General features: G+C 40.0%; 1 protein-coding gene across 7 annotated transcripts in view; it reads left to right on the top strand.

Annotated features, from left to right (window-relative positions):
* Positions 1-17960, top strand: part of ARHGEF3 (Rho guanine nucleotide exchange factor 3) — a 306479-nt gene extending 288519 nt beyond the window's left edge. For all 7 annotated transcript variants that reach the window (XM_049640756.1, XM_049640760.1, XM_049640757.1 and 4 more), the window contains 4 exons: positions 1476-1733; positions 10362-10532; positions 13793-13979; positions 15749-17960. In XM_049640756.1, coding sequence (XP_049496713.1) covers positions 1476-1733; positions 10362-10532; positions 13793-13979; positions 15749-16101 — 969 coding nt within the window. In that variant the 3' untranslated portion in view covers positions 16102-17960. The remainder of the gene's footprint in view (positions 1-1475; positions 1734-10361; positions 10533-13792; positions 13980-15748) is intronic.
* Positions 17961-18974: the final 1014 nt, after the last annotated feature.

Raw genomic sequence — 18974 nt, 5'->3', positions numbered from 1 at the left:
TCAGTTGCTGAGAAAATAATTTCAGTAAGAGGTACCAAAAAAACACCACAATATTTATACTTTGACCCATTGTTCAGATGTTGCCACAATTTATTTTTAAGCCATGTTCCCAGACCATCAAATATTACCTAATCTGGTAACTATTAAGCATTCATTTATTTGTTCATTTGGAATATAAAGTTTGAATGTCTGCTGAATGGTAGGTCCAATGCAAAGTGTTGAGGATGCAGAAATTAAAGCCCCTCTTGCACTGAATCCCTCCATAGGGCAGGTGTCCTGGTAAATGTGGCTTCTTAATCCAAGGGAGAGAAGCAAACACAGGGGGTGCCATTGGCTGCATTTTATTGTTTCTGCTACCTTTCTGGGAGCTGACAGCCTATGCATTAAGACGGTGAGTCTTGGGTGCCACTAATAGGGAGGTGTGGAAAAGGGAGATGAACAGCCCTTTCACTGGGTCTCTGACTCTGTGTTTGCATAATGTGACTGATGGGACATATCAGGGAAATTAGTATTTTGCTGGAAGGAAGATAGAGGAGTAGAAGTGTTCCGAAGTCTTTAAGCTTAAATTGTTCTTTGCATGGTATTGTGATGTTAACCATTAGGTACAGCCAAGAATCTAATTTAAAAGATGTTTCTAAATGCTTCCCGCATCTAATCTTTTACTAATTGTACTTTTGCTTTAAGTTCCTGGAGTTCTTCATAATTAGTCCACCTTGGAATCAGGTAACCTTAAACTAATATAGAGATGCTTGCATGGAGCCATGCAAAGGGCTCTAGAGTCTGACACTTTGCTTTCTTTTTATGCCACTAGGTCTTCTAGATGAGTTTCTTATGAATAATTTTAAAAGAAATCCTGTTTTGTTTTTTAAAGATAGGAGGCTTTCCCCTCACCAGATACTTTTGGAAATTCAGGAAAATTTTGAGTTGCATGCGTATACAGTTATTCTGGTTCTTTTGCTCCTAGCTTAGATTGGCAGAAACGCGAACAAATTACGATGGGGTCTTAACAATCAAGAAAGTAAATACACAACTAAGAAAATAACTGTCCCTCAAGCAAGCTAAAGCCTAAAACTGTTCATTCCCTGCTATTTAAAAAGTTCTATTAAGGGTGCCTGGTGGCTCAGTTGGTTAAGGGTGTAACTCTTGATTTTGGCTCAGGTCATGATCTCACGAGTCATGAGTTTGAGCCCCAAGTCAGCTCCGTGCTGACAGCACGAAGCCTGCTTGGGATTCTTTCTCTCCCTCTCTCTCTGCCCCTCCCCAGCTCATGTACTCGCTCTCTCAAAATAAATAAACTTAAAAAAAAAGTCTTGGTTGAAAATTCCACTAGTCTGTCTCCTCCAGCCATGCAGATAAGGGAATGTTGGCCGGGCCTGGAGACCAGTTTTGTTCAGTCCCCACATGTGATACTAGCTCATAGCTTCAGAGCACAATTAGTTCCACACTCCAAGCCTCCGTTGATGTTTTTTTCTTAGCTGCCTTGTCTCAGCTCCTACGACAGTTACTGCAGCAATCAAGTAGCCGCCAAGGCTCTGCTGGACCACAAAAAACAAGATCACCGAGTCCAGGATTTCCTGCAACGATGTTTAGAATCCCCCTTTAGCCGCAAACTGGATCTCTGGAATTTTCTTGATATTCCAAGAAGCCGTCTAGTGAAATACCCTCTGCTTCTTCGAGAAATCTTGAGACACACACCAAATGATAATCCAGATCAGCAGCACCTGGAAGAGGCTGTAAGTTCATCTGTTTCTTCCTCTCTTTCCCTTGTTGTTTTCTCCCATAATGTCTAGGAGATTGGGTGAGTGAAGGGTCTCTGGGGACATGGATGGGACCCAGGGGGCTTGGCTTCTAAGCTTGGAAGCTGCCAAGTCATGTTTTTATTTTGCAAGTCACTTCTTCTCTCTCTGCCTCATTCTCCTAACCTATAAAATGCAGTGTTTACATGAAATACACTCTAAGGTCCCTTTGATTTCTAAAAGTTCTTGCTTCTGTACAGGTGCCTCTCTGATCTGTAATTACGATTAATAATAAACTGTAATGTTTATTACAATGGTTGTGAGGGTTAAGATCTCTGGAGATTTTAAATTGAATGTCTTTGTGTAGTTAGCAAATGGGAGTTGCCTCTTCCCTTAGCCCCTGAACCTATTTGTGAAGTTGACACCTATTTCAGATCCAGCTCTCCTCGGCCTCTGATTGCAGTGAGGGACCTAATCAAACGTCCTGCTCACCAGCAAATGTTCATTAAATATGGGGAGAGATAGATTCTTAGTAGCAAGAGAAGACCAGGAAAAATGGGTCCATATCATGAGAATATTGTAAACGGTGAGTGTTCTGTCCAGAGAGCTTGGGTCTGATTGGGGTGCTCTGCGGGACAGGGAGGCAATGGCAGGCCAGGAGGAACCAGTGGCCTGAGAAAAGGTATGGAGAAATGACAGGACAGGTAATGTCTGGGGAATACTTTGGATCAGTCTGCCCAGAGAAGAGGATACTCTGAGGAAGCAGCAGAAGAGAAGGCTGAGGATGGGAGTTCAGATCTGGTTATGAGGATTTTAAATATCAATTTGAGATATGTTTCCTTTGTTGTGTTTTGTTTGTCTTTTTTCCTTTTTTTTTAAATTTGTTTTAATGTTCATTTCTGAGAGAGAGAGAGAGATAGAGCTTGAGTGGGGGAGGGACAGAGAGAGTGGGGGACACAGAAAATCCAAAGCAGGCTCCAGGCTCTGAGCCATCAGCACAGAGCCCAAGGCGGGGCTCAAACTCACAAACTGTGAGATCATGACCTGAGCTGAAGTTGGACATTTAACCGACTAAGCTATCCAGTTGCCTCTCTTTTGTTTTCTAAGTAGCTGGGATTCAGGGTTCACAGCCCAGCTCTATCACTGACAAGCTGTGGAAACGTGGGCACATTACTGTCCTTGTCTGCAGGATGGGGGACAGAGAAGGAAGGGACCAGGGGCAGGAAGCAAGTTGAGAGGATGCTGCAGAGGTCCAGGCATGCAGTCATGGAAACACACACAGGCAGGAGCCACAGGGATGGAGCCTTCGAGACTAATTCAAAGGGCTCATTCCCTGACTGAATATTGAACAGAAAGAGGATTTGCATAGATGACTTGAAAATCAAAGTCCATGAAACCTGCTGAACAAACTGCCTATTTTCTCCAATAATAATAATAAGTAGTAATCACGACAATAATAATTATAGCAATACCTGCTGGCATATCTTGAATACGTAGTAAATTAGCTTTATATAATTGCTTTGTAGGTTATGTATCTCATTTAATCCTTATAATAACCTATGAGATAGCTATCCCTATTAGGACCATATTCCAGATAAGCCTTGGAGGGCTTAAATAACTTGCCTAGAGCCAGAACCAGCAAGTGATGAGGTTTGTGTCTGAACTCTGCTGGTGTGGACTGCAAATCCTGTGCCTCTTCCACTTCTTTATGCTCCTGCACCACGGAGCTGAAAGCCTAGATGCTTCTTTGAGTTCCCCTTGCCTGTAGAATTGCAGAAAGCTATCTGGGGCCACCAGGCTTTGTGGAGAGGGCCTCACTGGTGCCGAGCTGGGCCAGGTGCCTCCTTGTAGGGATAGTGAAGAGTGTAGACTCTCTTGACTAATGGCAGACACACACAGACCAGGTCCCCAGTCCTGCATAGATGGGGGGACACAGGCACTGGGTATGAGGCCCATCTCACTTCATCATGTCTGTTTTTATTACTGGGACGAGTACAGTAGCATTGCCTCCTCTCCATATTTCATCCCAGCAAGTGTGTGGTCTGCAGGAATGAAAACAACAGGGAGCTCGAGCTAGTCTAAATAATTACTTTTTTGAAGCACGTGAGTTTGCTCTGAGTTTACTGTTAAGATTTCTTCTTTTTAATATGCAGCATGAAAGAATAATGCTGTTTCCAAGATCCCCCAGTGAGCTAAAGCTTGGGTTTAAAAACAGATAGGAATATAATTGTTTGCAATATGAAAGGATGGACCGGTTTCCCTAGTGCAAAAAATGTGATGTCATTTTTACAAGTTGAATCTGCACCTAGTTATTCAGGCAGATTTGTGTGTGAAGCATGGAATAGCTGTATTTCAAAATGTCTGCAAAGCAAGTCTTCCTAATGCCCATTTATACATGGAAGCACAGCAATGTTTTTTGTGGGGTGTTTTCATTGTTGTTGTTGATGATGTTTTTGTCTTTTCAAATTCCTCTGGGCATTACCCCAGATGGGCAGAAATATTTAGCCCTGCACTCTTGGGTACATTGTGAATGCTTGATAAACATAAAACCCATAGTACCAATGTAGCTTGAATTACAGATTCCCTGAATAAATTTTCCACCTCTGAAAAGGGGAAGATCAGAGAACTGTTAATAAATTGCTCCTACATCCAATTGTCCAGTCCTCTGATTAGGTCTAAAAAAAGGCCTTGCTTTTACTGCAGTGCATAAACTACCACGTTTTTATTAGAATTTCTTCATAGTGTTTTGGAGGGTTGATAGACATTTTCCCCAAAAGAGAACATTTTTAAATAGAACTTAGGATATTCAGAAATTCCAGAGGTCTGGTTGTTTAACATTTTAAATTCTAAGGAACGTTTCAGCCCAAACCTGATCTGGCAGACCGTCCTTTCCCTCTGCCCGCCCCTGTTCCCTAGCTCCTTAAAAAAAAAAAAAAAAAAATCACTGGAAGCAATGAGAACAGTCCTGCTGTTCCTGCAGTGCTGGCTGCTATTCCTGGTTCATGTCATAAGCCTACGAATAGATGATATTACCGCTCAAGGAACTAGACAGGGTTTTCAGATTTCACTTCGAGGATGACGATTACAGCCTGTGTGGGTTTAACCCTTGTTCTGTTACCAGATATCTATCATCATCTTGCTTTACCAGTCGTTTCCCTTTGGTTTGAACCCTGATCAGAGATGCAACAATAAATTTAACTTAAATGCGAAGCTACTGTGACTATTTGCAATGCAGTCTGCTATATTCAACTGTATTTCTTGCTGCAGTTCTACAAAATAAATTCCGCTCAACAACCAGTGCAAAGATTAGATGCTTATGGTGTACAGGTGGATATAACTAAAAGACAGTATTTTAATAAATGAAAGCAGACCCGGAGGTGCTATTTTAATGTCCACAAAGAATGTGGAATTACACTGATATATTCTATTGTTTTGTCTCTATTTTTTCAAACATCAAAGAAAGACGTAGCATTTGACAGTAGTCATAGCTGCCCAAGGAACCACTGCAGTGTTTGAGCTTATTAACCTTCATGTGATGTGCCAGCTGTTCAGTTTCTGAGTTAAATTAGGAAGTGAACATGTATTTAGTACATCATCTTTCTGGTTTCCTGGATACCTATACCAAACTCAGAAAATTGACTCAAGACCCAGTTAATTACAGGTATACCTAGTAATAGTAAACTCTAAGAAGAGCCACAGCAATTAATGCTACTGGTTTAAAAATAAGGGAAAAGTATGGATTCCACTACATATTAAAAATGTAATAAGGTAAAAGATCAAAGTAGACTGGGTGCCTGGGTGGCTCAGTTGGTTGAGCATCGGTCTGAGCTCAGGTCTTGATCTCAGGGTCATGAGTTCAGGCCCACATTGGGCTCCACATTGGGCTCCATGCTGGGCATGAAGCCTACTGAAAGAAGAAAAAAAAGATTAAGGTAGGCATAAAACAATTTGTCAGATACCTCCCATATATTTTTAAGCTTCTTGAGGGCAAGGACCCTGTCTCACTTCTTTGAATGCTGCCATCTAGTTCCACACTGAACCCATGATCAACAAGGATTAATTGAATTAATTTGAAGGATGAGTCATGGCTTTAGTATGTGTTGTGAAATTTCTTTTTTTTTTTTAATTTTTTAAGTTTATTTATTTATTTTGAGAGAGAGGCAGAGGAAGAGAGAAAGCAGGGGAGGGCCAGAGAGAAAATCCCAAGCAGGTTCTATGCCATCAGCAAAGAGCCCAACGCAGGGCTCAAACTCACGAACCATGAGATCATGACCTGAGCTGATATCAAGAGTTGAACTCTTAACCAACTGAGCCAGGCACCCCTGAAATTTCTTTTTTTGTTTGTTTTTGAAAGTAATAATCAGTCATATTTGAAAACCAAAACCAAGAGGGGAGAAAAAAAAAAAACAGAGAAAGTTTATGGACAAAAGTGTTCTTTTTATTGTTTTATGTTAATAAAACTAGGATTAATTTCATAGGATTTATATTTAATGCCAGATTGACATTAAAGTCCAAAAGGATTGTTTTATGATACAAAAACCCTGGTTTTTTCTTTAAATGATACGTTATTTTTTTTATTGTCAAAGTAGTGCTACCACCAAACTTTGGGAAATAGAGGAAAGAATAAATGAGCTTTGAAACTTGTAATAGCTACAGAAGTATACAGATTATGCATCTGTTCATAGGATACAGTCACCAGACTTCAGCGCAGAGCTGTAAGATCTTATGTCAGACTTGCGTGGAAGTGCCAAAGTTATAACCGGGTAGAAGTTTCTATCCAATTGGCTTTGGGCAGAAGGTATCATTTCATTAGCATGTGAAAAATAATTACTTAACACTTAGATTTTACTGCCAATTTAACAGATTATAAGATGTGGTAAGTTCTCATGGAGTAAAGGCCTCTTTTAAAACCTTGCTTTTCAGCTATTGGTTTGTTTTTCCATTAAGTAACCATTAAGTGACCAAGGAGAGTCCTTATTAACATTTCTCATCTATTAAGTTCTTTCCTATTAATACCACCACAAGTCCTGGGTTGCAAAGGTGGCTAAATATTCACAAATCAATCAGCGTGATACACCATACTAATAAAGAAAAGGATAAGAACCATAGGATCATTTCAACAGATGCAGAAAAAGCATTTGACAAAGCACAACATCCATTCATGATAAAGACCCTCAACAAGGTAGGTTTAGAGGGAACATACCTTAAAATCATAAAGGCCATATGTGAAAAACCCGCAACTAATATCCTCAATGAGGAAAAACTGAGAGCTTTTCCTCAATGGTCAGGATCAAGACAGGAATGTCCACTTTCACAATTGTTAGTTAATATAGTCCTAGAAGTCCTAGCCACAGCAGTCAGACAACAAAAAGAAAGAAAAGGTATCTGGGCACCTGGGTAGCTCAGTCGGTTGAGCCTCCAACTTCGGCTCAGGTCATGATCTTGCAGTTTGTGAGTTCAAGCCCTGTTTTGGGCTCTGTGCTGACAGCTCAGAGCCTGGAGCCTGCTTCCAATTCTGTGTCTCCCTCTCTGTCCCTCCCGCCTCGTGCTCTGTCTCTCAAAAATAAATAAATGTTAAAAAAAAATTTTCTTAAAGAAAAGACATCCAAGTCTGCAAGGAAGAAGAAAAACTTTCACTATTTACAGATGACATGAGACTCTATATAGAAAATTCAAAAAACTCCACCAAAACACTGCCAGAACTGATAAACAAATTCAGTAAAGTCTCAGGATACAAAATCAACATACAGAAGTTGGTTGATTTTCTATACAGCAATAATGAAGCAGCAGAAAGAGAAATTAAGGAATCAGCCACATTTATAATTGCACCAAAAATATTAAGATACCTTGGAATAAACCTAACTAAAGAGGTGAAAGACATCTTCTCTGAAAACTGTAAAACACTGACTGATGAAAGAAATTAAAGATGACACCAAGAAATGGGAAGACATTCCATGCTCAAGGATTGGAAGAACAAATATTGTTTAAATATCTATGTTACCCCAAACAGTCTGTACATTTAATGCAATCCTCATCAAAATACCACCAGCATTTTTCATAGAGCTAGAACAAACAATCCTAAAATTTGTTTGGAACCACAAAAGACCCCACATAGCCAAAGCAACCTTGAAAAAGAAAAGTAAAGCTGGAGGCATCAGAATTCCAGACTTCAAGTTTATATTACAAAGCTATAGTGATCAAAACAGTGTCGACTGGAACAAAAGTAGACACATAGATCAATGGAACAGAATGAAAACCCAGAAATGAACCCACAACTATATGGTGAACTAATCTTTGACAAAACAGGAAAGAATATCCAATGGGAAAGAGACAGTTTGTTCAACACATGGTATTCAGAAAACTGGACAGCAAAAGAATGAAACTGGACCCTTTCTTACACCATACACACACAAAAAAACTCAATATGGATTAAGAACCTATATGTGAGACTTGAAATCATGAAAATCCTAGGGGAGAACACAGGCAGTAACCTCTTTGATGTATATAGGCTATAGCAACTTCTTTCTATATATGTCTCCTGAGGCAAGGGAAACTAAAGCAAAAATAAGTATTGGGACTTAATCAAAATAAAAAGCTTCTGTACAGCGAAGGAAATAACCAACAAAACTAAAAGGCAACCTACAGAATGGGAGAAGATATTTACAAATGACATATCTGATAAAGGGTTAGTATCCAAAATATGTAAAGAACTTATAAAACTCAACACGCAAAAGATGAATAATCCAATTAAAAATGGGCAGAAGATATGAATAGATATTTTTCCATATGACCAACAGACATAAGAAAAGATGCTCAACATCACTGATCATCAGAGAAATACAAATCAAAACCACAATGAGATATCACCTCACACCTGTCAGAATGACTAAAATCAACAACACAAGAAACAACAGGTGTTGGTGAGGATGTAGAGAAAGAGGAACCCTCTTGCGCTGTTGGTGGAAGTGCAAATTGCCGCAGCCCCTCTGGAAAACGTTGTGGAAGCTCCTCAAAAAGTTAAAAACAGAACTACCCTACAATCCAGCAATTGCACTACTAGGTATTTACCCAAAGAATGCAATAATGCAAATTCAAAGGAACCCATATACCCCAGTGTTTACAGCAGCATTATCTACAATAGGTAAGATATGGAAACAGTGCGAGCATCCATCAACTGATGAATGGATAAAGAACATGTGGTGTGTGTGTGTGTGTGTGTGTGTATGTACACACACACACACACACACACACACAAGATTATTATTCAGCCACAAAAAAAGAATGAAATCTTGCCATTTGCAATGACCTGGATGGAGCTAGAGGGTATAATGCTAAGTAAGGGAAATAAGTCTGAGAAAGACAAATATCATGTGATTTTCTCATATGTAGAATCTAAGAAACCAAACAAACCAGCAAGGGGAAAGAGAAAGAAAGGTGCAAATGAAGAAACAGACTCTTAACTATAGAGAACAAACAGGAGAGGTGAGTGGGGGATAGGTTGAATAGGTGATGGGGATTAAGGAGGGCAGCTGGGATGAGCACCAAGTGTGGTATGCAAGTGTTGAATCACACTACATTGTACACTTGAAGATATTACACTGTATCTTAACTCATTGGAATTTAAATAAAAACTTTTAAAAAATACTACCATGAGAAATATGGGACTGTTGGTCTTTTCACTATTAGAGGACAGAGGGCCCTGCTGAGGAAGTCATCATTTTGCCTTTGATTGGTGTCATTGAGTTTTTACTCAACTAATTTTTTGTTCCTTTGGTTTTTAGCATTTTCTAACTTTTAGACATATTCATGTGATAGAACAACAACACATCAAAATAAATGCCCACTGATTGTGTATGAGTGCTGTATTCTTGTTGCTTTGTTTTGTTTCATTCTGTATTAACAACAGTACATCCACCATTGCTCTGAAATCTCTACCCCTAATTTATTTACATGTGCTTTGGGCATGGGTATGAGTGTATGTATATAGACAAATGGTTCCCATCGTGATGCCTAGTGTCTTTTCTTTCTATTTCTAGTTCTCTGTCCTTTATAAATCATTTATGTTTATCACTAAAAAGATATCCAAACCATTTCTTCACACCCAATTTGCAAATACTGTTTGTACGTTAGATTGAGTACCTGTAGAGAGACCTTGAAACTGAGTTCGAATCCCCAAAGATGTTCCCTTCTTGGGCTACTACATTTGCTTTGTTTTTTCTCCTTGGCTGAAGTTTTTATATGCCTATGTTTTCAACATTGTAAGCATGTTTTAGGAAATGTGCAACATAAAGCTCAGTAGTTATGAGTCCTGCACATTGAAAACTGTATATCTCTTCCTCTCAAATAGAAGTATGCATCAACATCAGTTTTATAAACAAATATCTGTATCTGTATATAAATATATATGTGTGAATATGTGTATCTGTGTGTACATGTATAGATGGATAGCACAATATATTAAAAGCATTTATTTATTTTTGCTGTTTCCCAAAACAGCAAGTTAGATAACAGAATCTCAGAATTAGATGCAAATCTATCTTGGTGACCTTCTAGGCTGAGCCCCTGGTACTTCTTGGTGTGGATGGTTTGCTTACTTTCCTCCTACTGTCTTCTTTGTTTCCACAGATAAACATCATTCAGGGAATCGTGGCAGAAATCAACACCAAGACCGGGGAATCTGAGTGCCGCTATTATAAAGAGCGGCTTCTTTACTTGGAAGAAGGCCAGAAAGACTCTCTAATCGACAGCTCGAGAGTGCTGTGTTGTCATGGAGAACTGAAGAACAACCGAGGCGTGGTGAGTGGCTCCTCTTCTTCAGTGGTCTCCTCCTGGGCCTCCCCCAACACTTAAGCCATTTGATGCTAAGCCTCCTGCTACTGTGCCTTCCCCATCAAGCATCTTCAGACAAAAATTGCTTTCCAGTGTTTTTTTATATCACAGGATCCTATATATATATATATGTATATATATATATATATAGTTATAATTATAGTTATAGTTATATAGTTAGTTAGTTATATACCTTGTATATATGTATTTCTATATTACACATATAATTTATAAATAATATGGGTTGTCTGTTTCTAACTTATATATATTACACAAAGTAATATACATATTTTAAAATTTCACAACCAATACATTTTCAGGAAGAATTTTGGAAACCAACATAGGGTTGCCAACTATGTATTTTGTTTGATCATGACCTTCAACAACAAATACAGAACAGTTAACATCTCCTCCCACTTTGATATCAGAAAACCAGGGTGATTTGAACAGGTTGTTAAAAGCAGGAAACAGAAAAACAGCTCTTAAATTAAAACTCTTAGCTTTATGAGAAATTCTTTGCGTTTTTATGGATTGGTACCCATCCACAGACTGCTATTTTAAGACCAGTTTTTGTTTTTTTAAAACAATAACCTACCCTCTATTGGCTGCATATCTAACTCTGCCCAATTTCCTGACTTTTATTCCTGAGTAGATATTGAATTTGTTCCTCCTCTCCTACATAGCAACTTGGACAGATCTCCCTAGAGCACTTAACTGCCATGGGTTGTAATTATCCATCTGTCTCTCACTATCGTCCATTATGCTATAATCTTTTAGGGTGGAGACTGTGTCTTGTTAATCCCCAGCACCAATTATGGGGACCTGACACGTACTAAGCACTCAGTAATGTTAGGTGAATGAGTGAGTGAATGAATGAATGAATGTTTGTATAAAAAAGAATGGATTTGAATTTTATGGGAGTTCAAAATTCATTTAACTCATCAGGCTACTTTTATGTATAAGCAATAGAAATTAATGCTAATATGTATATAATTTCTATGTATTATACATAAAAATGTATATATAATGTGTAGATTTTATTATAGATAATATATATTTAAATCCAATTTTGAGAAAGCCATTGAGAAAGAGAATCTCCACTTGCATTGTATTTCATCTTCAGTATCTAGTCAACCCTTAGAAGGGAAGCCAAAACTAGATTGAATAGTTCTTAATAAAGCTTTGATGATTCAAAGGACAACCTTTGACCTGGAGTATGGAGTAGCATTTGTAAGCAGGCTTGGAAATGCTATTTGAAATCACTGAGTGTATGTCATAAGCACCCATTATCAGAGCTACTAGGGATCCATCCAACTGCTGGTGCAACAGAGGTAATAAGACAGGTCACAGGCCACTGCTTGAAGAAGTGTTTCTGTTTGACTAGAGTTACTGATTGCTAGAAAGCTACATTCTGCTTCTTGCTGATTTTCAGAAAGCACCAGTGGACTTCTAATGTCTGATACTCCGACTTCTTGAACATTCTTTGTCAAAAGCCCTGTGGGAAATAATTGGGAAGATTTATCACTTCTGAGATGAGAGCGTATTATCTTTCTGTCCATCAATCAAGGACTGAGACTCTCTGGTTGGATGTGCCTAGGGCATTAAAGATGAACTCTAGTTCATATTTCAAGCAATAGATTTTTTAAAACAAAGATAGTAGTTGGGGTGGGAGGTTTGTTTTAGTTGTTTTTCCCAACAGAATTTTGGAAGTCATTAGGAACTAAGTCCTGTATCAAGAGAAAAGCTCAATCGTTTGAGAACTAAAAGGAGCTGAGACTAAGGAGGGGAATTCTCAGTGAACACTCATAAATAAGGGACGTTTTTCAAAGATTTTCCAGACAATCTGCGTTCAAATTGCCTACCTTGGCTGAAGGATTGATTGAAGTAGAAACATTGTAAAAATCTCTGATCATGTTTACAATGACAACCCCTTCTCCCCCCATCCCTAAAAGAAAAGTCTCAACATTCTTTCTACATTCCCCCCTCAAAAAAAAAAATAAATAAGTCCTTAACTTGGTTATTTTTTGTTTTACTCTGTTTAAATGAATATTTGATCCTTTTGATAAACAAAATCCCACTCCTCAATCTCTTCCCACCCAGTACAAAATTATCATTTGTATTTCCACCAGCCAACATGTGGTTGAGCTTTAATTTCTGCAGGTGTGTGTGTGTGTGTGTGTGTGTGTGTGTGTGTGTGAGCATAGGCATGGGGGGATGCATCTTTTCTCCCAAATATAAAATTGTCTGATAATGCTGAATGTGCTTCCACTGCCCCAAATCAAGATTCTAATGTGAGTTTCCACCTGGGTTCGCGCTCCCAAATATCTCCACTGGAAAACCAGAACCCAGCTGCCAAAGTTGTAGATCTTTTCACTTCAATTCATCAGCATTTCCAAAGTGTGAGATGAGCCTGGCACTTGGAATGGAATAAAGCCAATGTACCCCAGCTCCACCCAGCAAAACGGCTTTCATGATGTGGTTGGAGACAAGCCTTTATTTTTGAGATTTTCTTTGTGCCCACAACACACACATCAGTCATCAGCCTTTAAAGTACAACCTCTTCAGAGAACTGAGGTTAACATAACCGAGATTAACATAACCGAGAAGGACCAATGCTTTGATTATCTTTCTCTGTGGCTACGGTGGCATGCTCCGGTTCCCTCAGGGATGGGCATTGTTCTGAGTTGGAGTGCCTGGATGGAGCTGATACTCAGCTCTGTGGTTTAAGAAACAAGTGTTTTTATGGGTTTGGGAAGCAAAGATTAATATTAGGCTTTGATATGCCAGGCACATCCTTTATAGACTATTGTTCAATATGATCTCTTAGGATTATATTAGGTGCTACAAACCAAAGCTGGGGTGGGGGTACTAACTTCTTTTTCTTTCATTGCCCCTTTATTCTACTCCCCCTTCTTATTTTTTTCTTATGGAAGCCAGAGGCTGTGTGTGTCTGCACAGGTTGTGAACTGCAATGTGAATGTTGTCCCTGAAGTGCGCATTCCTGGTTGCAGATGTCTGTAGGCCCTAGGGAGTCACTCCCCCGTGAAAGACACTAGGCGCATCTGGGAATACCTCCAAGTTGCCCAGCTTCTGTTCTGGAGGTAGATTTGAGCCTAGAAATTCATAATACAATGTGAACCTGGTACCTGAGGACCTCTTCTCCACAGAAGTCCACTAATATTTCTAGACCGTTGCTTAGAGAAATCCTGTGGATTCTTTTCTCCTAGAAACTTCATGTTTTCCTGTTCCAAGAAGTGCTTGTGATCACTCGAGCCGTCACCCACAATGAGCGGCTCTGCTACCAGTTGTACCGGCAGCCGATCCCTGTAAAGGACCTCCTACTGGAAGACCTGCAGGATGGAGAAGTGAGGCTGGGTGGCTCCCTGCGTGGCGCATTTAGCAACAATGAGAGAAGTACGGATGGCAGTCGGTTTTGATCTGTTGAATGGGTTTGGTTGTGGTGGTTCAGAAGGAGTGGATGGCTGGGGGAAAGAGAGGAGCCATCACCTTGGAGTCAAACTACATTCCAGTGCTATCTCATCACTCACTGACTGTGCAACCTTGTGCAACCTCTGTGAGCCTCAGTTTCTCATCTGCAAAATGGGCATGTATGCATAACTACTTTATCAGGTTGCTATAAGGATTAAGATACTGCAAGTGAACCTGTCTGCACATAACAGGGGCTCTTTAAATTCCCCTTCTCTGTCTCCTTCCATTGGATAAAAGCATGCTTACTAACAGATAGCCCCTATGTAGATACCAGCTGCTTACTGCTGGCTCTTGTTGAGCCAGCAGACTCATCCCTAAAGAGGCTTAAGAATGGTCACCTGGTTGAGGATTCATCTGTAATTATGCAAATGGACCTCTCTAACTTGAGACTTAATGAACAAGGAAATTAACCAAGAGAAGCTAAGATGGCAGTGTTTACTGAGTGTCTTATATGTGTCGTTCGAGGCACTGGTATACACTGGTCAACTAAACAGTCAAATTCCTTGCCCCTGTGGAGCCTACATTGTAAGAGAGGAAGATAAATGATGCATAAATATTCAGGTGCTGTTCAGAGAACTAAACCCCAGCATGGGATAAATAGGGATAACAGTTGCCGGTTTGCTTTAGAGGAAATGATCAGAGAAGTCTTCCTTGAGAAAGTGACATTTGAGTGTTTTGGGTTAACATTGGCATCATATTTTCAAAATAATTATTTGTACTGCCTCTTACCTACTCATCAGTCCACCCACCCTGGTGGTAGTGGTGATGGCGGTGATGTAGTAGTAGCTTCTATTTCTTGAATACTGACTATGTGCCAGGCGTTGTATGAGCACTTACATGTATTATCACATTTAGGCCTCATGATAACCTTATAAGGTAGGTTCTCTTTGTTTCTCCCATTTTACAAATAAGGACACTGAGACACAGAGGACTTAAGGCACTTGCCCAAGAGCAAAGGGGGAGCCTGAATGTATCTAAAGTGGTGGTTCCCAGTCTGTTGGCTCCAGGGATAGTGCAAGGGGACTGAACACACACGCTTCTGTGAACCAAGCATTGCACATGGCATGCGGGGCCCCTTATGTGCCAGTTAAGCTAAATAAAATGTCTTCCGTGTTGCGCACTACCATTTTTCAAATGCACGTAGCTCCTATGGAGGTAGTTGTAATTTTATTTTAAAATGAAATGAAATTTATAATAAGTCTTTACATATCTTCTCAATCATTTGGGTACTCCATGTACATATACTATAATGTGGGGGATTTGGGGCATGTTTTGATATTGCAAAGAGCTTCTTCAACTTGAAAAGTCTCTAGCTTGGGGCGGTTGTGGAAATTCCAGATTACCAGGCTCATCTTACACCTACTGAATCCAAACCTGTAAGGGGAGGGTCTCGGCATACATGTTTTTAATAAGCTCACAGGGGATTTTAACACACATCCAAGTTTAAGCTGATGTCCGTTTGCTAGCCTCAAGGGCGACTGAAAGCTACACTGGTGTCAACTCCAGGTCAACTCCAGTTGATTGATGGTGGCTACAGGGTATTGCTGAGCCATGTCGTGGACCAGTGGGACACATTTTGTAATCAATTAATGATGTCTGCTCTGGTTCAGGGGGTTAATGTCACCATATATGTTATCTTTGCCCTGGGAGCTGCCTGTCCATTGATCTTTCTTATGCATGTTTTTCATTTCTAGTTAAAAACTTCTTCAGAGTGAGTTTCAAAAACGGATCCCAAAGTCAGACCCACTCGCTACAAGCCAACGACACCTTCAACAAACAGCAGTGGCTCAACTGTATTCGTCAAGCCAAAGAAACAGTGCTGTGTGCTGCCGGGCAGGCTGGGGTGCTGGACTCCGAGGGACCGTTCCTCAATCCCACCACCGGGAGCAGGGAGCCACAGGGAGAAACAAAACTTGAGCAGATGGACCAATCAGACAGTGAGTCAGACTGTAGTATGGACACGAGTGAGGTCAGCCTAGACTGTGAGCGCATGGAACAGACAGACTCCTCCTGTGGGAACAGCAGGCACATTGAAAGCAACGTCTGACAGAAGCGTGTGTACTTCCTGGAAGTAGCCCTTTGTCTTACCTGTACAGTATTTGCATTCCACACATGGAACGGTTTGGAGAAGCACTTTTTAATATTTTTGTGACCGTGTTGACCCAGTTTCTCGTATCTGTACCTTTGTCCTTAGTACTGTAACTGCCAATCTGTCTGTGTAAGCTGGGATCTGTGGCAACCGTTACCCTGTATTGTATTCCACAAGTGTCTGGATAGATGGAGGGGTACTTGAACAAATTACTTTCAATTGTCCTGCTGGATTTTAAAACTAGAAAAGAATCTCTAAACTACTGTTCCATGTAGATTGCTTAAAAGAGTCTTTCCATGTTTCTATAGTGCTTTTCTAGCTCTTTGACATGGTAGCTGAAGGCATGGAGTATACAGGGCCTTGCAAAAAGGGCATGAGGAAGTCACTTGTGTATCATGATGGTATTCGAAGGAAAATGGGAAAAGATCAATCCTTGCAGTGAACTTGGTTCAATGTTATCCAACCAGAAAGCATGAAAACATCCCTGGGGATTCTGGATCCTTAATTTTGCAAAGCAAGAAGCACTGTGTGGACCTTGCGATGTCATCCAGTGCATATTTGATGCAATAATCTATTAGGACGTGGAATAGTGTCTGACCTTAAAAGGACCAGCACAAAAGCAGCCGTCAGCTCTGAATCTTGAACTGAAATGCAGTTACACCGGGAGGAGGGAGTGTGTCTCTGTCAAAGTTGTTGGCTTGCCGTAGAGAGCCATTTCTAGCCTAAAACACCAGAATAGAACTCGAAAGGTTTGGGAATATCTGACAGAATAATGAGAAGGCCCATCTTTGTTTTGTTTCATCTGCCAAGCCCTACTCATATTTTGGAGCATTGAGCAAGAGACTGCAGGAGAGTCCATGCCTCTGTTCACAGAAACATATGAGAAGAAGAATTTGGAAGAAGTGCTTCATCATGACCTCTTACAGGAAACATTAAGAGAAAAGCCAGGTCTAGTGCCCTTCCGAGAAAGGCCAGAGCCTTGGGTTTTCCTGTTCTGCTTTTGGGTCATCACTTTGCCACCTTGGCCCTGTGCTGTGATCAGAGCCATAATTACATTCTCCAAAGGCCAATTTTAATTAACTCTGATTAATTAGAATCAGTTAGCGAAATTAGTAACCTCTTTGTCCAGCTTTGGCTTACAGTGCAGGGTAGATTGCAGATCTTAAAAAAAGCTAACTGAATACACAGAAAAGCTCCCTGTGAGTGTAAATATTAAGGATGACCTGTGCAAAATTATTCCCACACCAGCACTAGTAGTAATGATTCTAAATTATTGCCAAAAAGTTTTTTTTAATCTTCTGTGTCTTTCGAGTTTACAGAAAGCAGTAAACGCTGTGTTGTCATTTTATGATGTACATCTAATATGTGCATTCAAAGAAGCTGTGTGACAAGATGTATCATTATAAAAACAAGGTAATATTACTTATTTTTCAAAAATGAAAAAAAAATATTGTGGTCAATTATACCCTGTAAAACAGATTTCTGTATTTATAGATTTTAAACATGGTGAATTTTTTTTTCTATTACAAGTTTATTTAAAATTGCTTTTGTTCTCAAATTGTTATTGATTTAGCAAGTGAATGAACTGCTGCAGATAGAAGGAGACAGAAGCTGAGAACCTGTTGCTTGATGATGGGGGAAAGAGTGAATCGTTCTCTGCAGGAGCCCTCGGCCACTTTGGCCAGTGGGTTGAGGCAAGAGGTCTGTTAAGTGCTGGCCTATGGGAAGAAAGTGAATGTTTTGATGAAATGAATGTTTTTGTATAAAGGCCTTAAACTTTTCTGGAAGCATTTCAAATAAATTACATTAAAATGTCATTCTCTCTGTGTATAGTGTGTGTCCTACAAATGTCAAATTTCAGCTATCTTCCTGGGAGGTTCTTTCTGAAATGTTTGCTTGTTCTGCCCAAATACTAACTTTAAAATAGGGTGCAGGATAAAATAAATGCTCTGATTTGATCTATCAAAACTTTTGTAGAAGTCCTATTTCTAAGATCTGTTTTTTTCAAGCATTCCCTACTCATTCGCTTAATTCATTTATTCATGTTTAACAACTGTGTCTTCAATCTGTACTGCATGTAAAGTCAAGGGATAAGTCATAATTGTTACAGGAAAAAAAGTGTTGAGGGGCGCCTGGGTGGCTCAGTCAGTTAAGCATCAGCTCTTTATTTCAGCTCAGGTCATGATTTCATGGTTCATGGGATGGAGCCCCACGTTGGGCTCTGCACTGACCATTCAGAGCCTGCTTGGGATTCTCTCCCTCCTTCTCTCTCTGCCCCTCCCTACCTCCAAAATAAATAAATAAACTTAAAAAAAAGTGTTGGGACGCCTGGGTGGCTCAGTCGGTTAAGTGTCCGACTTCAGCTCAGGTCGTGATCTCGCGGTCCGTGAGTTCGAGCCCCGCGTCGGGCTGTGTGCTGACAGCTCAGAGCCTGGAGACTGCTTCAGATTCTGTGTCTCCCTCTCTCTGACCCCCCCTGCCCCGTTCATGCTCTGTCTCTCTCTGTCTCAAAAATAAATGAAGATTAAAAAAAAATTTTTTTTTTAAGTGTTGAAACTCATTACTAGGATAGGTGACCGTTGAGAAACTTGAGGCCAAATAGTAGAAGGCAAATTCCACTTTGAAATTCTTACTGGAAATTCAAGCCACTTTTTCTTTAATTAAAATGATTATTCCTACAAAAAGTAGTCTTTAGATGAAAGGGCTAAACAGTTTGAAGCTATGGGTCATCCACTCTCAGTAGTAAGGTGGCCCAACAGAGCTGGTGCTTAGTCTCACCTTTATAACAAGCTCCCACCATTTTCTTTGACATATTGTTAATTCCAAGATTA

The sequence above is a fragment of the Panthera uncia genome, chromosome A2 (genome assembly GCF_023721935.1).
Source record: "Panthera uncia isolate 11264 chromosome A2, Puncia_PCG_1.0, whole genome shotgun sequence".
In the NCBI taxonomy this organism is placed as follows: domain Eukaryota; kingdom Metazoa; phylum Chordata; class Mammalia; order Carnivora; family Felidae; genus Panthera; species Panthera uncia.
This window is presented reverse-complemented; position numbering and strand designations above follow the sequence as displayed.